Source organism: Phocoena phocoena, chromosome 3 (genome assembly GCF_963924675.1).
Source record: "Phocoena phocoena chromosome 3, mPhoPho1.1, whole genome shotgun sequence".
Taxonomy (NCBI): domain Eukaryota; kingdom Metazoa; phylum Chordata; class Mammalia; order Artiodactyla; family Phocoenidae; genus Phocoena; species Phocoena phocoena.
The window spans coordinates 117,386,092-117,407,125 of NC_089221.1; the positions used below are offsets into that span (position 1 = coordinate 117,386,092).

Here is a 21,034-nt window from a genome sequence, read left to right on the forward strand (position 1 = left end):
GGTCAAGAAAGATGTCAACAGAAAAATGACCATTGAGGTTGGAATGCCCATCGGTGGGTCATTATCACTGGATGGTCAAGGTCATTGGAGACCTTCACAACAGCACTTTAGGTGGAGTGGAGAGGACAAATGCCAGGCTGGAGTGGGTGGAGATGAGGATAGGAGGGGAGGAAGTGGAGGATGTGGAGAATTCTTTTGTGATATTTGGCTTTGAGTGGGCTCCTGAAATGAGCCACTGGCTGGAGGGGTCTAGGAGGAACTCTTTCAAATCTGACAAGGGCATGTGTGTATGTCAGTAGTATGCACTAAGCAGGCAAGGAGAAACTGATGATGCAAGAGAGAGAAGGGAAATTCGAAGCGTTCCTTGAGATGAGCAACAGAGCATAGGTGGAGAGTGGCCTTAGCTGGGAGTAGGGATATCTCGTTCCCCATGACAGAGTGAGCTGGAAGGGGAGGATGTCAGAGGAGGGTGATTTTTTTTTTTTTTTGTGGTACGCGGGCCTCTCACTGTTGTGGCCTGTCCTGTTGTGGAGCACAGGCTCCGGACGCGCAGGCTCAGCGGCCATGGCTCACGGGCCCAGCCTCTCCGCGGCATGTGGGATCTTCCCGGACTGGGGCACGAACCTGTGTCCCCTTCATCGGCAGGCGGACTCTCAACCACCGTGCCACCAGGGAAGCCCAGAGGAGGGTGATTTTAACCTCCAGACAAGAGAAGGTGGGAGCTTGGGTTAGAATTGGAGATGGAGACAAGGAGAGTTATTAAAAATGTATTTTGGATGTGCAGTCACTAGCACTGGTTAATGGAGTGAACGCTGGGGTGAGGGAGGGAGAAGCATCTAGGCTGAGGCCAGTAGAGGGGGTAGGAGATGGATGGAAGAAGCTGTGCCATGAGCTTTCAAGCTGAAACAAAGATAAGTTGTTTTTCAAGAAAAGCTTAATTTCTCTCAAACTTGGGTTACCTGAAGGTTAGCAGTGGGAGTGCTGGGGAGGTGGGCTGGTGCTGGATGGTGGAGGACTGGACAAATGCAGGGGTTGGGATAGTATTCTGAAGACTGGGGGCAGGGGGTCCTGCCCATTCTCAGATGGCATCTGAGAGCCATCTGAGCATCATAGAAAAACTTTAAAGGAGCACTGAGTACAACTCAGGTTTAGTCTAGATTTGCAAATAGTGATGAGGGTTTCCCTGCCCATGGGACTTTCAGTTGGCCCCTCTCCTTGCCCTGAAGGATGACATCTACTTTCTTTCTTCTTGGCCTGTCTGATTCTGCTCTTGGGGGGAGACTTAAAGACAGGCTGGGATTGTTCTGACCCCAGGGCTGTGCAGGCAGGTCACGCCAGACCAGTGGAAAAGGCCTTGGAATGGGGCTGTGTCCAGGCCAACCATAACTCTTTTCTGATTGGAGACAGAAGCTGTGGGAACAGTTTTGAGGGTCAAGGCAGCAGGGAGGCCCTTTTGATCCAAATGGTAGTGGGAGGAAGGGAGGAACTGGGAACTTGGAGGCCCCAAATCATCCATGTCAGTTCGCCTTTGGAGTTTCTGGACACACGTCTTTTCCTTCTCTCTTTCCCTTTTTCTCTCCCTCCCTCCCTTCCTTCCTTCGTTCCTTCCTCTTTCTTTCTTTTTCTTTCTTTCTTTCTTTCTTTCTTTCTTTCTTTCTTTCTTTCTTTCTTTCTTTCTCTTTCTTTCTTTCTTTCTTTCTTTCTTTCTTTCTTTCTCTTTCTTTCTTTCTTTCTTTCTTTCTTTCTTTCTTTCTTTCTTTCTTTCTTTCTTCCTTCCTTCCTTCCTTCCTTCCTTCCTTTCTTTCTTTTCCCTTCCTTCCTTCCTTTCTCTTTCTCTCTCCTTTTCTTCCTTCCCTTCCCTTCCTTTCCCTTCTCTCTTTCTTTTTCTTTTCTGATACATGTCTTTTTGCCTGGTTATTGTTGTTATTTTATTTTAAATCAGGTAATTTACCCAATATGATTTTACTTTTTTGCAGTTGATTATCTTACTTTCCCATCCAGAGAGAGATTAATTTTAGTAGATGAAAGTGTATTCTGCAGTTGTTGGTTGTAATGTTCTATGTGTTGATAAGGTCAAGTCTTTTAACTGTGTTGTAAAAATCTTGTATATCCTTAATGCTTTTTTTATTATGGTAAAATATACAAGACATAAATTTACCATTTTATCCAGCTTGAGGTGTACAATTCAGTGGAATTAAGTACATTCACACGGTGTGCAACCATCACCACTCTCTTGTTCCAGAACTTTTTCATCACCCCAAGAGGAAACCCCATACCCATTCGCAGTCACTCCCCATTCTCTCCTTCCTCCAGCCCCTGGCAACCACTAATTTGTTTTCTGTCTCTATGGATTTGCCTATTCTGGATATTTAATGTGGATGGAATCATATAGTATGTAGCCTTTTGTATCTGGCTTCTTTCACTCAGTGTAATGTTTCCAAGGTTCATCCATGTCATAGCATGTGTCATAATTTCATTTATTTTTATGGCTGAATAATATTCCATTGAATGGATATACCACATTTTGTGTATCCATTTGTCTTTTAGTAAATGTTTGGATTGTTTCTACCATTTCGATATTGTGAATAGTGTTACTCTGAACATTTGTGTACAAGTTTTTGTTTGAACACCTGTTTTCAATTCCTAGGAGTAGACCAGCTGCATCTTGTGGTAATTCTATGTTTAACTTTTTGAGAAACTGTGAAACTATTTTCCATAGTGGCTAAACCATTTAAAATTCCCGCTAGTAATGTATAACGGTTTCAATTTATTCACCTCCTTGCCAACACTTCTTTTCTTTTCTTTCTTTGTTTTCTTTTTTAATGATAGCTGTTCTAGTGGGTATGAAGTGGTATCTCATTTTGGTTTTAATCTGTATCTCCCTAGTGACTAATGATATTGAGCATATTTTCATGTGCTTGTGGCCATTTGTATATCTTCTCTGGTGAAATGTCTATTCAGGTGTTGATACTTTGCCCATTTTGGGGGGTTTTATAATTTTTATTTAAAGTTGAAAAAAAAGTTAAAAATTGTGGTAAAATATGCATTACGTAAAATTTACCATCCTCACCATTTTTATATATATAGGTCAGTAGTATTAAGTCTATTCACATTGTTGTGCAACCAGTCTTCAGAACGTTTTCATCTTCTCAAACTGAAACTCTGTATCCATCGAACAACTCCCCATTCCCTGCCCCCCAGCCCTTGGCAACCACCATTCTACTTTTTCTCTTTGTGAATTTTACTACTCTATATACCTCATATAAGTGGAATCACACAGAATTTGTTTCTGTGGCTGGCTTATGTCACTTAGCATAATATCCTCAAGGTTCATCCATGTTGTAGCATGCATCAGAATTTCCTTCCTTTTTAAGGCTGAATACTATTACACTGTATGTATATACCACATGTTGTGTATCCTTTCATCTGCTCATGGGCATTTGGGCTGCATGCATCATTTGGCTACTGTGAATAGTGCTGCTATGAACATGGGTGTGCAAATATTTCTTTGAGACTCTGCTTTTAATTCTTTTGGGCATATACCCAGAAGTAGTATTGCTGGATCATATGGTGATGTTATTTTTCACTTTTTGAGAAACAACCATGCTGTTTTCCATAATGATTGCACCATTTTACATTCACACCAGCAGTGCACAAAGTTTCCAGTTTCTCTACCTCCTTACCAACATTTGTTATTTTCTGCTTTTTGATAATAGCCAAGTTATATCTTATTATAGTTTTAATCTGCATTTACCTAATGATTAGTAATCTTGAGCATCTTTTCATATGCTTATTGATCATTTGTATATCTTCTTTGGAGAAATGTCTATTTAAATCTTTTGCTTTTCTTTAATTGGGTTGCTTCTGTTTTTGTTGTTGAGTTGTAAGAGTTCTTTATTTATTCTAAATACTATACTCTTATCAGGTATATGGTTAGAAAAAATTTTCCCTTTTTATAGATTGTCTTTTCATTCTCTCAATAGTGTCTTTTGGGGCACAAAAGTTTTATATTTTGATGCAATCCAGTTTATCTATTTTTTCTTTTGTTGCTTTTGCTTTTGGTGCCATATCTAAGAAACCATTGCTAAATACAAGGTCATGAAGATTTAGCCCTATGTTTTCTTCTAAGAGTTTTATAGTGTTGGCTCTTACGTTAGATCTTTGATCCATTTTGAGTTACTTTTTGTATATGGTGTGAGATAAGGGTCCAACTTCATTCTTTTGCTGTGGATATTCAAATTTCCCAGCACATTTGTCCCAGCACCATTTGTTGAAGACACTATTCTTTCCCCATTGGATGGTCTTGGTACACTTGCCAAAAATCAGGTGATCATAGCATTACAATTTATAAATGTATCGAAGTAACACAGTGTAGGGACTTCCCTGGTGGTCCAGTGATTAAGACTCCATGCTCCCAATCCTGGGGACATGGGTTTGATCCTTGGTCGGGGAACTAAGATCTGACGTGCTGTATGGTGCGGCCCCGCCGCAAAAAACAGCAACAACAGAAAAACAAAGTAACACAGTGTACACCTTAAACTTACACAATGTTACATGTCAGATTTACTCAATTAAAAAATTCAATTGACCATAGATGTATGGGTTTATTTCTGGAGTCTTAATTCTATGCCACTGATGTATATATCTATTCTCATGCCAGTGTCCCACTGTTTTGATTAGTCTAGCTCTGTAGTAAGTTTTGAAATCAGAAAGTGTTCTTTTCCAAGATTGTTTTGGCTCTTGGGATCCCTTACAATTCCATATGGATTTGAGGATAAGCTTTTACATTTCTGCAAAAAAGGCCATTGGGATTTTAATAGAAATTGTATTGAATCTGTAGATCAATTTGTGAAGTATTACCATCCTAACTATATTAAGTCTTCCAGTCCATGAACACAGGATGTTTTTATATTTATTTATGTCATTAATTTCTTTCAGCAACCTTTTTTAGTTCTCAATGTACAAGTCTTTCACCTCTTTGGTTAAATTTGTTTCTGAGTACTTTATTCCTTTTGATGCTACTGTAAATGGGATTGTTTTCTTAATTTCATTTTATGATTGTTCATTACTAACATATAGAAATGTAATTGATTTTATATGTTGATCTTATATCTTGCAACTTTACTGAATTTGTGTATTAGCTCTAATAGTTTTTTGGTGGGTTCTTTAGGATTTTCTGTATATGAGATCATTTCATCTGTGAATAGAGATAATTTCACTTCTTTCTTTCTAATTTGGGGGACTTTTATTTTTCTTGTCTAATTGCTCTGGCTAGAACTTCTAGTACAATGTTGAATAGAAATGGGGGAAATGGATATTCTTGCCTTTTCCTGATCTTAGGGGGAAAGCTTTCAGTCTTTCACCAGAGTGTGTGATGTTAGCTGTGGGTTTTTCATAAATGCCTTTTATCACGTTGAGGAAGTTCTCTTCTATTCCTAGTTTGTTGAGTGTTTTTTCCATGAAAGAAGTGTTGAATCTTGCCAAATGCTTTTTCTGCACCAATTGAAATGATCATGTGTTTTACCCCCCTTCTTTCTATTAATGTGCTGTATTATGTTAATAGATTTTTAAAAAATACTTATTTATTTTTGGCTGCATTGGGTCTTTGTTGCTACGTGTGGGCTTTCTTTCGTTGAGGTGAGTGGGCTTATTGCGGTGGCTTCACTTGTTGGGGAGCACGGACTCTAGGCGGACGGGCTTCAGTACTTGTGGCTCACGGGCTCTAGAGCGCAGGCCCAGTAATTGTGGCGCACGGGCTTAGTTACTCCATGGCATGTGGGATCCTCCCAGACCAGGGCCTGAACCCATGTCCCCTGCATTGGCAGGAGGACTCCCAACCACTGCGCCACCAGGGAAACCCCTGTTAATAGATTTTTATATGTTGAACTACCCTTGCATTCCTGGGATGCATTCCACTTGGTCATGATATATAATCCTTTTTTAAAAAATAAATAAATTTATTTATTTATTTACTTTTGGCTGCATTGGGTCTTCGTTGCTGTGCGCAGGCTTTCTCTAGTCGTGGCGAGTGGGGGCTGCTCTTCGTTGCGGTGTGCAGGCTTCTCATTGTGGTGGCTTCTCTTGTTGTGGAACATGCGCTCTAGGCGCACAGGCTTCAATAGTTGTGGCACGTGGGCTCAGTATTTGTGCCTTGCGGGCTCTAGAGTGCAGGCTCAGTAGTTGTGGTGCACAGGCTTAGTTGCTCCACGGTATGTGGGATCTTCCTGGACCAGGGCTTGAACCCGTGTTCCCTGCATTGGCAGGTGGATTCTTAACCACTGGGCCACCAGGGAAGTCCATAATCCTTTTAGTATGCTGCTGTTTGCTAGTATTTTGTTGAGGGTTTTTACATTTATATTTATAGGGGATACTGTTCTATAGTTTTATTTTCTTGTGATTTTTTTGTCTGGTTTTGGTATCAAGGTAATGCTGGCCTTATAGAATGAGTTAGGAAGTGTTCCCTCTTTTTCAAGTTTTGGATAGAGCTTAAGAAGTATTGGTGTTGGGGATTCCCTGGTGGCGCAGCGGTTGGGAGTCCGCCTGCTGATGCAGGGGTACGCGGGTTCGTGACCCGGTCCGGGAAGATCCCATATGCCACGGAGCAGATGGGCCCGTGAGCCATGGCCACTGGGCCGGCGCGTTCGGAGCCTGTGCTCCACAGGAGGCCCACATACTGCAAAAAAAAAAAAAGAAGTATTGGTGTTAATTTTTCTTTAAATGTTTGATAAACTTCCCTGGTGAAGCCATCTGGTCTTAGACTTTTCTTTTGTGTAGTTTTTGATTACTGATTGAATCTCTACTTCTTTTTAGGTGTATTCAGATTTCCTATTTTTGCTTGAGCCAGTTTTGGTAGTTTCTGTGTTTCTAGGAATTTGTTTATTTTATCTAGGTTTTCTAATTTGTTGGCATTAATTAATTGATTGCTATTAACAAATTAATTGCTTAGTATTTTTGTTCTTGTTACTGAGAAAGCAGTGTTAAAATCTCCAACCAAGATTGTGAATGTCTTTCTCTTTTTAGTTCTGTCAATTTTTGTCTTTTATTTTTGTTTTTTTGCGGTACGCGGGCCTCTCACTGCCGTGGCCTCTCCCGTTGTGGAGCACAGGCTCCGGACACGCAGGCTCAGCGGCCATGGCTCACGGGCCCAGCTGCTCCGTGGCATGTGGGATCTTCCCAGACCGGGGCACGAACCCGTGTCCCCTGCATCGGCAGGCGGACTCTCAACCACTGCGCCACCAGGGAAGCCCCTGTCTTTTATTTTTTGAGACTGTGTTATTAGGTGCATACAAATTTAGGATGCTTATATCTTCTGGTAGATTGACCCTTTTATCATTATGAGATGTCTCTGTTTCTAGTAATGCTTCTTGCCTTTAAGTCTATTTTGTCAGTTATTAGTGTAGTTATACTGGAGTTCTTTTGCTAGTGTTTGCATGTATATCTTTTTTCTGTCCTTTTTCCAAGATTTCTGTCCCTTTATATTTAAGAGGTGTCTATTCATCTTTGCCTTTTAATTGTACCATTTAATGAATTACTAATATATTTGAGTTCAAACATACCAGGTTACTCTTTGTTTTCTCTTTGACTCATCTGGTCTATATTGCTTTTTTTTTTTCTCCTTTCTTGCCTACTTTTGGATTATTTAAGTATTTTTTTAGAATTCCGTTTCTCCCTGTTAGCTTGTTAGTTGTGAATTCTTTTTGTGGTTTGCAATATGCATCCCTGACTTATTAAAGTATTTTTTACCACATCCTGGGAAATGAAATAACCTTAAAATGCCTCAACTTAATTTATTTGTCTTCTCAACTTACATACTACTGTTATCATCCTTTTAAATATTATATCTCTTTCTATATTTTATTCCCTAGAAAACTTTATTATTTTGCACAGGCAATATTCATTTAGACTTAGCCACCCTTTTTGTTGCTCTTCATTCCTTTCTGCTTCTCCATGCTTCCATCTGAGATAACTTTCCTTCTGTCTGAAGAATTTCCTTCCTTTCTTAATTTCAGATGTTTTGCTGAAGTATGACCAGAGTGTTTCCCAGGGCCCCTTGTCCTTGGTGGGCCCTGAATTCCAATTTTTGTTCTCTAGTCCTATTGACCACTCAGTTGCTCACCCTTTTGGCCACTGCTTGAGAATTGACAAATGCTTCAAAGAGGAAAGCTGCTCCTAGTCAGCCTCACCACCTCTGTGTTTCCCTTATTTGCAGGATCTTTAGCCTTGAAGTCCTCATTGCTCTTATATTTCTCCAGTGTCTTCACATAGATGTTTTATTAATATTTTGACCAGCAATTGTTTCTGATGGGAAGGTTCATCTGCAATAAGACAGTCTGTCATTACTAGGATTGGAAATCTTGCCTGGTTATTTTTTGATTTTGCACCCCTGACTGATGGCTGGGGAATGTTCAGCGTGTGTGGAACTCAGGCAATATTATCAACGTTACCCTCATACTCCTCAATTACGAATGTACACATAAATGACCATATACACGTATACATAATACATATATGTACATGTAAAATATACACATAGACTTATGAAACATACTATATTAAGGCACACATAGGTCATTTCTCCTTAACCCTTTGGGAAAGGTATAGAAAATTCTTGCTTGCCAGCTACTTATAAAGCTTTCTATCATTGTTTTCTGAATTATTTTCTGTGGTGTGTGAATGTCCCACATGATGTTAATAGAATCTTTGCTAAAATGGTGCCAAGGTCAATAAATTTGAGACACTGTACGTGGAATCCTCTCCTTGGAGGCTCTTAACACACAGAAGCACATTAAAAACTCTGAAATATATAAACTTATTTGATTATGAAATCCTTTCCTGGGGGGAATTCCTATTCCCATCTGTAGGTGAATCTTGGGAAACACTGCCTTATAGCAAACCTAAATCCACAAAATCCTACACCAGTAAATATCTAGTGTTCAAGGGTCTTTGTCTTCTCAAAGGTGAAGCGCCACCAGCGTTTCCTCAAATGTGGACACTGCAGGTCTGAAAGTATGCACATCAGCTGTTGGGTTTGGAGGGCTGGAGCCCCTCTTCTAATCATTTGTTAAAAAATGAAGGCAGAACTTTGGGGTACACTCATTCCCAGCTCTTTGTCTGTGCCTCCTGGAGTGAGACCATCTGCTTGGGCTCCCTTGGTCCCAGTACAGCTCAGCGTGGGGTACCCATGTGTGTTGGTGGAAATTGATTTTTGATTCTCTTAAGACCAAACTCTCCCTCACTTCACCTACCTCTTGGAGGTCTTGCCACCCCTCTGTACAGGTGAGAGGGTGAGACAGTTGTGACGGAATACACAGAGCTTCTGCTCAGGAGCCAAGAGGCCTGGGTTCAAGTCCTGGTGCTGTGTGACCTTGGGAGAGTTAACCATGGAGTAGCGGGTGAGAGCATGGGCTTTGGTGTCAGACACACTCAGCCCTTCTACTTCCTTGCTGTGTGATCATGGGCACGTCACTTCACCTTCCTGCACCTCAGTTTCCTTACCTGTCAAGTGGGGATAATAACAACACCCACCTCACCTTCTCTTTGTTGTGAGAAGGAAATAAGATAATGCATGTTGAGTACCATACCTGGAACATGCTAGGCACCCAGCAAATGTCAGCTATTACAATACATCATCTAACCTGACTCCTTCATCCGGGTTTGAGGAGAACCCCGACCTCTCATGACGCTTGAGGATCAAATAGAATCTTGAATGTGAAAAAGAGTTTTGTAAACTCTTGGGAGACAAAGGAAATCCAGGCAGTCTTTTTTCATTACTGCCCTTGATGCTGCCTCATCCCTTCTGGCCGGGCAGGGCAGGGCAGGGTGTGGGGACCACACCAACCACCATCCCTACTCTCAGGCAGAACCATTTCTCCATTATAGAACATTGGCAAGAAGATGTCCTGCCAGCAATTCATTGCCAACTTGGACCAGCTGAATGACGGACAAGACTTTGCCAAAGACCTGCTGAAGGTATAAGTTGCTAAGGGTCCCCATGGCCCCAGCTGTGTCCAGGGTGGGTGGAGAGGAGAGAGGTTTCTGCCCACTAAATCCTGATGGTCCAGATTCCTAATTCTGGGGTCAGGGTCGTGATGACTTTGGGACAGAGGTAGAGACCATCCAGCTCAACATGTGACTGTTATGTGTTCCCTGAGTTAGGCAGAGGGGTAGGCTCTGTGAGATTTGTTTTTAGTGCTCCACTATCATTATTGCTGTCATGGTAATCCTCAAACTTGCCACCCATTGTCACAGCTGCCGCCACCATCACCACCACCTTTATCACCACTACCACCTTCGCCACCACCATCATTATCATTACCACAGGGAAAAGCCCACTCATTCTTTCAACATCACCAGGAATCTAATTTTCTTTTGAGGCTGAAGCCCAAGGTGGAACTCTGGCCTTTCAAGCCCTGTCAGTTCTCCACCTTGGAGGAAGAGGAGCAGGTTTCTGGGGGGTAGATGATGAGTTCAGTTTTAGACAGTGAGTTAGGGGGACCTGATGATATCAGGGTGGGCAGTTGAATAGTGAGTCCGGAGGTCAAAAAATAAACATTGTTCTTACCATAATTATGTTCTTCACTGTCAGGAAGCACTTAAGAGTGTTTTTGTAAGTAAGATCAAATAATCCCAGTCCCTTCACCCACCTACTCCCTGTCTACTCATCCACCCATCTACCCATCCTCCCATCCACCCACCCACCCTGCAACTCAATCATTCACCTGCCCATACACCCACCCATTCACCCATCACCCACACATACACTCCTACACAGTCCCCTATATACACTCCACATCCACTCACCCATTTCCCTGCCCATTCACCTACCTACCAACCCATCCACCCACTCATCCTCAAGTCTATCCAATCATCTAAAAACGAATCCACCCCCCCCCCATTTATTCACCCATCCAATAAATAAGTGTGAATCAAACAGCTACTTTGTTCCACTGGCTGAAAAGATGCTCCCTCACTGCATCCACATTGCTAGATGGAGATTTCTTTGACTGTTCATTGAACTCTCTCTCTTTTCTCCCCCTCTTCCAGACCCTTTACAACTCCATCAAGAATGAAAAGCTGGAATGGGCCATGTGAGTAGTGCCCATGGGCACAGGTATGGGGAGACTGAATTACGGGGAGGGGGGAGGGGGAGTGGCTGGGGGTACTGGGAAGTCACGCCGGTTACTCTCCATGGTGCTGATTTCTCCCACCCCGGGCCCTGGTGCCCCCTGGCCAGCTGGCCAGCTCCTGGTGTTGAGTTCCCCTTTGGGTTTGTTTCCTGTCTTGATAAAAAGTGTGCAATGTTTACAGCTCTGGAGTAGATGGAACTGTGAGTTTAGTTTCATGATGTTCACAACAGGTTTTCTGTTCAGGGGATTTTGCCACTACTCCCAATGACAGCTCTTTCCCCTCGGGGAGGTAGGCAGGCATGAGCTATGAGTCCCTTTACAACTCCAGTAATCTGACCATGTAGAGGTGGTGATGCTGTTGCCAATGGGGAGAGGTGAATGCCCCCTAACTTCCTCCCCTGTGAGGGCAGTGAGACCTGGAGGTGCCCAGCCATCTGGAAAGAGGTGTGGTGACCTTGCTGACTGGGGAGACACAACAGCCTCCTGAGGAAAGTTGCCACTCCACTGGGGAGTTGCTGTACTCCCCAGGGCAGCCTGGGTCTTTGGCTCCATGAAGAGGTCCCAGGCAGGGATTGTTAGGAACCCCAACCCAGCTGGGGAGAGCTGGCATTCTCATACCAGGGCTCCTAGGCTGGGGAACCGAGACTTTAGAGGCCTCATCTACTGACCTTCCCTCCCTCACCATGTCCCTGGGGCTTGGGCAAGCTGGCCATGGGTTACTGCTCCCTGGGGCTGGGCTTTCAGAGAGGAGAAGGAAGACGAGGAAGGAAGCCTGAAGGTAGTAAGGTCTCCAGCTTTGTGATCAAGGGTGAAGATTGGAGCTTGGAGGCCAAAAATCAAAGCTCAGAGGAGAGATGTCAGAATTGAAGACTCAGGGGAGGGGACAAAGGTCTGGACCTGTGGTCTGGAACTGAAATCTCGTTATCTCTGCTCTTTACCTCTAACTGGCTTCCAAAGGAGCGTTTTGTGGGGAGAGGGCATGTTGACGTGGGGATGAGGCCTCCGTGGAGGTGGTACTCAGGCCTAGTACTTTCCTAGTGATGAAGATGAGCTGAGGAAATCACTGTCTGAGCTGGTGGATGACAAGTTTGGGACAGGCACAAAGAAGGTGACACGGATCCTGGATGGTAGCAACCCCTTCCTGGATGTCCCACAGGCTCTCAGCGCCACCACCTACAAGCATGGTGTGCTGACCCGGAAGACTCACGCCGACATGGATGGCAAGAGGAGTGGGTGTCAGGCGGGGAAGGGGCATGGGGAGGGATGCTAGTCCAGAGGGGGTCCACAGCCCCTTGGCCACTCCTCTGGTAATGCCCATGCAGGCAGACATGTAGGGGACACAAGGGAAGAGATATCGGGGTGGTTGGTTGTGGCCACACTACCTGTGCCCCCCTCCCCAGCGCCCCGTGGGAGGCGTGGCTGGAAGAAATTCTACGCGGTGCTCAAAGGGACCATCCTGTACCTGCAGAAGGTGAGAGACTACCCCAGAGTCCTTACCCAGAAAGGGCCAGCTCAGCCCCTGCCTTATGGTGTCCAGAGGGTCCCGGGCAGGACCTAGGGCTTAGGCAGATTCTGGGTCCTCCCCCATCAAAGGCCTTACTTGGGCTCACGAAGGGCTTTGGTGGTTTCAGGGAGGGGTCTTTTGAATGTTCAGGGGTTCAGAGGATACACAGTGTAAGGCCTGTTCAGGCTTCTGAGACCAACTGGGGAGGAGTGCCTGGTGAGTCTTGTTGGGGTGGGCATGGCATCAGAGTGGCAGCAGCTTGAATAATGGTGGGATGTACAGGGACAGAGAGGAGAGCAAAAGGGAGGGACAGTGAGGGTGGAGGAAGTACGGGTCGGTAAGCCAGAGCCTGGTGATGACAGAGGCTTGCCCAACCCCTGCCTGGCCTGTCCAGGATGAGTACAGGCCTGACAAATCCCTGTCTGAGGGCGACTTGAAGAACGCCATTCGTGTGCACCATGCTCTGGCCACCAGGGCCTCCGACTACAGCAAGAAGTCCAATGTGCTGAAGCTGAAGACAGCCGACTGGAGGGTCTTCCTCTTCCAGGCACCGTAAGTAGGAGTGGGAGCACCCTCGCTCCCACCCTGGGCTCAGGACCGCCCCATCCCCTTGCCTCGTCCACCTCAGGGGAGGCGCCCTTAGCTTCCCCTGCACAGCAGCCATGAGGGTGAGTGTATCCATAAACAGCTTGGGTCCCTCCCCATGAGCACTGGTTCTCAAGTGTGGTCCCCTCAGCATCGCCTGAAAAACCTGTTAGAAATGCAGTTTCTCTGGTCCCACCTTAGACCTCCTGAATCAAAAATGCTGGGAATGGGCCAGCAATTGTGTTTTAACAAGCCCTCTAGGTGATTCTGATGTGCACTGAAGTCCCTAAATACAGGGCAGATGGGATCTTTATCATCCTCCACTTAAAGTCGGGGGGATGGGTGCAGAAGACTGACCCTACAGTTTCTCCGTAAGACCTTCTTTCCACTCCCCTGCACTCCATCCTCCTGTGACTTGAGATTGGGGTTTCATGTGTCAGATGAGCTTAGAGGGGTGGGGGCTGGTAAGTGAGCTCTCTGGACAGGAGTGGACGTGCCGGGCCAGGTAGTGGGGCAGGGACGAGATGGCCGAGTGGGGGTGACCAGTTGCCCAGCTGCCTCTAACAGTCCCCTGCTGGTCTCTCACACTCATTAGCTCCAGGCTGTTAGCTCTGAACCTGGCTGGGCAGCTTTATTTTCACATGAAAATCCAGGTCTTGCCTGGGAGCTGGGACAGAAGGGGAGCTCCCTACACAGATGTGACCAGGCCCATCCAGCCCCCATCCTGCCATCCTCCCTCACTCCTTTGCCCACTTACACGGAGGTCTTCATGCCCTCTCTGTGCCAGGCTGGTGCTGGGTACTGGGTGCTGGGTACTGGGCGCTGGGTGTGGGATAGGGAGTCCTATTGTGAGAAGCCAGTGCGCTCTCCCCTCCCATCCTGTCCCCAGGAGCAAGGAAGAAATGCTGTCCTGGATCCTTAGGATCAACCTGGTGGCTGCCATCTTCTCGGCGCCCGCCTTCCCAGCTGCTGTCAGCTCCATGAAGAAGTTCTGCCGGCCCCTGCTGCCCTCCTGCACCACTCGCCTCTGCCAGGTACGAGCTCCTGGGGTCACAACACCACCTCCCGAGGCTGCCTCTGCGGTGCCAGGCCCCCATTCAGCAGCCCTCCCCTCAGCGCCTATCCGGCGCCTGGTCCTGGGCTAAGAGACAAGCCGAAGGGGTAGATGTTCTCCTCCATCTGCACCGCACCCCACCCCTGTTTACAGATGGGGAGACTGAGGCCACACGCCACCCAGTGGCCTGGGTGTGCCAGTGGCAGTGTGTCCTGTGGATGTGGTTGTGGTCTGTGGGCATAATGTGTGTCTGGGACGAATGGGAGAGAATGTGTGTGTCACAGGGAGCGAGCGACAGGTGAGACTTGGCTGCCCCTTCATCCAGGGCTCTTTTGCTGCCCTCACCTACCCTTAAATATTTTATTTGTAATCCTTAAAAAACTCCTACTCATTAATACTCCATTTTTCGGAGTCTTTTTTTGAGAGGGGAGGATAAATGGTGGGCCACTACTTGTGAGGTGGAGGGCAGGGGCAGCGCCATACTTCCCTTCCTGTCAGGGCCCTTGTCCGGGGTCTTCTCCACAGAGCCCCTGGGGCTGTGCAAGCGGTGCACACTTCCCCCACGTGCACACATGCCATTCAAGCACACGCATGTTTATACACACGTGTTGTTAACCCACACCTACACCATACTTGTGTCTGTGTGCGTGCACACACACACACACACACACACACACACACCACACAAATGCGTGCAACCCAGTGCCTGCATGGCACAAAGGGGTCTGGCTGTGCTTTGATGGCTGGGGTGTGCTGTGCACTTGTCTGTGAGTGACAGTGTCTTTGGGTGTGATCCTGGGTCTGTGGCCATCTGACGTGTCCGGGCATGAATGTGAGAGACTGTATGCGTCGTATGAAGCCAGGGGGTGCCGAGGCCGGGCTGCCCCTTGGTCCAGTGGGTTTGTGTGCATGTGAGGGTTCATAGGAGCCAGGGGCTGTGTCTGGGTGACTGTGTGTTTGTGTAAGGGAGTGTCTGCGTCCACACACAGTGTGAGGGTCTCTCATCTCCTGAGCCTGCTGGGGAGGCTCTAGGAGAGCTGATGCCAATGGCAGGAGGGGAGGAAGGAAGGCAGCGGCGGAACGCTCCCTTGGGCCTAGACCCGGCTCTGCCCCTGTGTATTTGACGACCCTGGCCAGGCCTCAGTTTCCCTTTGGTGAAGCAGCTCCTGGTGGGACAGCCCTGTGACCTCCTGAGAGTGGGACCTCACAGTCCATGACTTGTCCTTGCAGGAGGAGCAGCTGCGTTCTCATGAGAATAAACTGAGGCAGGTGACTGCAGAGCTGGCTGAGCACAGGTGTCACCCGGTCGAGCGGGGCATCAAGTCCAAGGAGGCTGAGGAGAACCGGCTGAAGGAGCATTATCTCACGTTTGAGGTGGGCCCTTCAAAGGAGGGGTTTTGAAGGACAGGGCTAGAGCAGGAGGAAGGGGCCGGCTCCTGCATTCCACATCGTTCCCCGACCAGGGGCTCCTGCTTTGGGGGCTCCCCTGAGGTAGTCATGGACCGTGGTCTCCTGTGGGCCAATCTCTGCACAGTCCAGCTGCACAAACAATTGTGCCCTCACTTACGTCTCTCAAAGGGCACCAGACGGGTTCTACCAGAGACCCCTGTCACCCCTCTACATCTTTCTCCAAGCCCCATCCTCACCTCCCCTTTCCCCATAGGCCCAGCTTCTCGGGAAGTTTTTACGGCCAAACCACAGAACTCATAAGCCCGCTCCACGTGACTTTCCCCCCTTGTGTCTCATGTGCCTCTTTCACATAGGTTTATCAAGCAGAGCGCCTTGGTCTCTCCTTCTGAGCTCTCCCTGCTTTCCATCTTGTCTCTAACCCCTCCCCTGGTTCTGCCCCACCATGGGGTGAAGGATGGCGGGGTGGACTTGGGGGAGGAAGGCAGGGACCACGTGTCCATTTTGGACCGACCTGCACCAGGGGGGTGGACAGACACAAGAGAGGCTGAGACCAAGTCAGGAAGCCCCTGGAGCAGGAAGGGTGGGAAGTCGCCCCTCTCAGTGTCTAGATTTCCACTCTGATTTTCTACTGCAGCACAGAGGAGAGAGCAGAGCTCCCAGGATAGAGCCTGACCTTTTGAAAAACATAACACTTTATAGCTTTCGGAAGTCTTCTCAATTTCACTCTCTCTGTGATGTAAAAAAAGCCACACTGATTGGCAGGTGTGATTCTCTTCACTCCCCTTGTATTGATTGATTTGATCCTCATATGAACTCTGTGACGTGGGTTTTGTTATTATCCCCATTTTACAGGTGGGGACATTGAGGCTTGGAGAGGTTGGATCACGTGCTTGAGGTGACACAGGAAGTGCAGGAGCCAGGATCCTAACCCAGGGAATTGACTGTGGCTCCAGAGCCCTGGTCTTTCTCACCCCCTGCCTGGCTTAACTGGGGGTGGTGGGGAGTGGTGGGGAGAATGAAGGGTAGGGGAGGTGAAGCCCCAAATGAAGGGTCTTTCAGCTCCTGTGGCAGAGCTGGGTGAGAACAGGGTCTCGTGACCCTTAGTCCCTGCCTCCCCTGGGACTGCAGTGAGGACCTGAAGCTCAGAGTCAAGGCCTCAGACAAATCTCCCTCCTAAATGTTTACCAATTTACAGCCCCTTTAATAGCTCATGAATGTGCCTGTCTCTCCAAGCCCTCACCAACACTGGACATAGTCTTCATTGATCTGATAGGTTTAACAAGTGGTGTCTTATTGCTGTTTTAATTTGGATTAATTTTTTTAAAAAAAATTGTGGTTAAAAAGCATAGCATAAAATCGATCATCTTAACGTCATCTTATCATCATTTTAAAGTATATAGTTCAGTAATGTAAAGGCTGTTCACATTCTTGGGCAACCAATCTCCAGAACCTTTTCACCTTCCCAAACTGAAACTCTATAACTATTAAACAAAGACTCCTCAGCACCCTCCTCCCAGCCTCAGCCCCTGACAACCACAGTTCTACTTTCTGTCTCTATGAATGTGACTACTCTCTAGGTACTTCATATAAATGGAATCATACAGAATTTATGTTTTTGTGACTGACCTGTGTCACTCAGCACAATGTCCTCAAGGTTCATCCGTGTTGTAGCAGATGTTAGAATTTCCTTCCTTTTTAAGGCTGAATACTATTCTGTTGTATTTGTATACCACGTTTTGGCTGTCCTTTCATCGACTGATGGACATTTGGGTTGCTTCCATCTTTTGGCTACTGTGAATAATGCTGCCATGAACATGGGTGTGCAAGTGTTTCTTTGAGATCCTGCTTTCAGTCCTGCTTTTATATCCAGAAGTGGAATTGTTGAATTGCATGGTAATATTATTTTTCACTTTTTGTGGAATAGCCGCACTGTTTTCCATGGTAGCTGTACCATTTTACATTCCACCAATAGTGTACTTGGGTTCCAATTCTTCCACATCCTTACCAACACACTTCAACACACTTGTTACTTTCTGTTTTTTGGGTTTTTTTTTTATAAATTTATTTGTTAGTTTGTTTTTATTTTTGGCTGTATTGGGTCTTTGTTGCTGCTCATGGGCTTTCTCTAGTTGAGGCAAGCGGGGGCTACTCTTCGCTGCGATACGTGGGCCTCTCACTGTCTTGGCCTCTCTTGTTGCAGAGCACAGGCTCTAGAGCGCAGGCTCTAGAGTGCAGGCTCAGTTGCTCCGTGGCATGTGGGAACCCCCCGGGCCAGGGCTCGAACCCGTGTCCCCTGCATTGGCAGGCGGACTCTCAACCACTGCGCCACCAGGGAAGCCCTGTTTTTGTTTTGATAGTAGTTATCTTAATGTGTTTGAGGTGATAACTCATTGTGGTTTGGATCTGCATTTTCCTGATGAATAGTGATGTTGAGCATCCTTTTGTGTGCTTATTGGTCATTAGTATATCTTTTGTGGAGAAATGTCTATTGGAGTCCTTTGCCCATCCTGAAATTGGGCTGTTTTTGTTGTTGAGTTGTAGGAGGTTTTTTTTTCCCTTTAATATTCTGGATACTAGACCCTTACCAGATTTATGATTTGCAAATATTTTTTTTCCCATTCTGTAGATTGCCTTTTCACTCTGTTGACTGTGTCCTTTGATACAGAGAAGTTTTAAATTTTGATAAAATCCCATTTGTCTATTTTCACTCTTGTCTGTGCTTTTGGTATCATATCCAATAAGTCATTGCCAATTAATTTGGATTTTTAAAAATTATGAGTGAAATTTCTGTGCATGCCCCTTGCCTGATATTTTTATCGGGTTGTTTATCTCCTTTTTATTGATGTATGAGAGCTCTCTAAATATTACGGAAATTAGTCTTTTGTTATATAAGATACATTTTTTCTCATTTTGTTGTTTGTCTTTTGACTTTGTTTTTGGCCTTTCTCTGCCCTTTCCCCAGAAAAGCCGTTATGAGACCTACATCCACCTCCTGGCTGTGAAAATCAAAGTGGGCTCAGATGATCTGGAGCGGATTGAGGCCCGGCTGGCCACCCTGGAGGGGGATGACCCTTCTCTCCGCAAGACACACTCGAGCCCTGCCCTCAGCCAGGGCCATGGAACTGTGACTGGCAGCAAAGCCACGAGGGATAACACTGGGCCTGATACTTAGCTGGCATGGATGGGCAGGTCCCAGAGGCAGGCAATGCCCCCAGAGGGGTCAGTGAGCACAATTCCAGCCAGGGGCCACTCGGATCAGCTCCAGGCAGTTGTTGGGCAGCCAGGGGAGTGTGGAGAGCCCTGTGGGCCGAGGAGATGGAGATGCTATTCATGGTGTCGATCTTGCATCCTGGGGCTGCTCTGGGCCTCCGACCCTCTCCCCAGCTCTCACATCCCTCTTCACCCCAGAGCCTCATTTTCTAGGCCAGTTGTGTGCATGCTCTAGACATCATCTCAAGAAGTGGGAAGGGTGGTTGACTTCCCAGGCTCTCCTCTTCTCACAAGTTCCTCCCTTCGTCTCCCTTGTTTCCGAGGGCAGGTCTTGACCCCAGGTCTCAGCTTGGACTTCCCACCCTTTCTCCTCCTCCTTCCTCTGAGTTGACCAGCAGCAGGTCTGCAGACCACCAGCACTATCCTCTCCTCCTCCACTCAGCAGCCTTGGGAACCACACCCCATTCTCCTGCCTCACCTGGCAATAACCCAGGACCCAGGCCTTTCCCTCAGTGCCAAGCTCTCTCCACTCAAGTGTGTGTCCACCTCATCTTCCATCCATCGAGGCCACTACTGCTTTCTTTTATATGGATATAAATGTATATATATAAGAATTATTTATATATATATATAAGGAACCCCTTTAGAGATGGTTTTGGAACTGCTATCAGTTAGAGGATGAAATAAGAGGTAGGAAAAGCCTATTTCAGAATGCACTTGTTAGCAAGGAGGGCTGCTCTCTGGACCCTGGAGGCCCTGACACTCTGGGAGGGAAGGTAGAGATAGTATGACCTCCTCTCACCCTATTTCCCCCCCTTCCGGCTGACCTGTGACTTAAACTGCTCTTACAGTTAATGCTTTGGAATAAATAGTGTGTGTGCGTGCTGCCCCGTCTGTCCCACAGGCATCCTGGGGTGTGAGTGGGATGGGACCGTGGCCCTGTTTATATTTTGGTCTTTATGTTGGTGCTGCCGGGTCTCTGAGCTCCAGAGGTGGCCTCTTGTACAAATCTACTGCTACAGGAATAAAAGACACTCTGCCTTGCAAATAGCCATTTGTCAACAAGCCCAAAGATGTTTGGTGGGGGAAGGTTATGGAAGCCATTAATTCTTGGTCTTGGGAAAAGGTGGAATGACAAGTTGTTGCTTGTTTTTTAGGTTGCTATTTCTCGTACTCTTCTAGTGACTCAGAAACGCTAGTGAAGGACATGTCTGGGAAGAATAATTTTCCATGTGATGATCACAGACTAGCATCCTTTAAACCCTGCAATCCTCAGACTGACAGTGGTGGGGGTGATGGCACCTGCAATACAGCTGTGATGAGCAAATCCTTTCTATTTTTAAAATAGATTACTGTAGTTTGGCCAGCAATTTGACCTCAGTGGTAACATATTTAGTTAATAAGCCAACCTTGCAACTAAGCAGCCAACGTTTACAAGCCCACTCACATTTGATACAAGGGACCTGTGAGCCTGTGGAGAGATGTAGTGATTTAAATCCAGGTTATTTAATTTGGATCAGCTGAGTGTATTTTATAACCAAACCATCTGGCACCTTCATTTTGCTGAGTGGAAGTAAATGTTCATTTAAGTGAAATTGAAAGAGCAATGTGGCAACATAAAAAAGCTCTCTGTACTTTTTTCTCTGTCCTTTTCTCAAAGGTCCTTTGAGTTTGGGGTCAGCTTCCCACCCTCTACCTCATGAGGGTGGGTGAGTGAAAGCAGAGGAGCAGGCTCCATCCGCTGCAGACACGTGTGCTTCCCTGAGCACTAGCTGTGCCTCCCATCAGTAAAAAAACTTTTAGTTCACTTTCTTAATTGTATAATTATTTATTGTAAATTATATACGTGTACTACTGTACTAAAATATTATGTACATTATAAAACATACACAAAAGTAGAAATTTTAAAAAGATGAGTTGAAAATAAATCTAAAGCAAAGTTCTTTCTTTTTCTGCATTCTAATGGACCATCATATTCCCTCCACAACCTCTGCCCCTAATATGTCCATTTTCCAGGACTGTCCAAATCCAGAGACTTGGAGGACTGCAGGTGAGATGTGATAAGTGGTTTGCGCCACCTGGTGGTCCTGGGAAGTGTCCGTGGGCTCAGGGACTCCTGGGGGCCGACCCTTGAGGACAGCGTCT

General features: G+C 46.2%; 1 protein-coding gene across 1 annotated transcript in view; it reads left to right on the forward strand.

The window, feature by feature from the left end:
• Positions 1-18,851, forward strand: part of PSD2 (pleckstrin and Sec7 domain containing 2) — a 34,404-nt gene extending 15,553 nt beyond the window's left edge. Inside the window, 8 exon segments of the mRNA XM_065873324.1 lie at positions 9,880-9,969; positions 11,044-11,087; positions 12,165-12,355; positions 12,527-12,597; positions 13,025-13,182; positions 14,105-14,249; positions 15,500-15,643; positions 18,642-18,851. Of these exon segments, the coding sequence (XP_065729396.1) occupies positions 9,880-9,969; positions 11,044-11,087; positions 12,165-12,355; positions 12,527-12,597; positions 13,025-13,182; positions 14,105-14,249; positions 15,500-15,643; positions 18,642-18,851 (1,053 nt within the window).
• Positions 18,852-21,034: the final 2,183 nt, after the last annotated feature.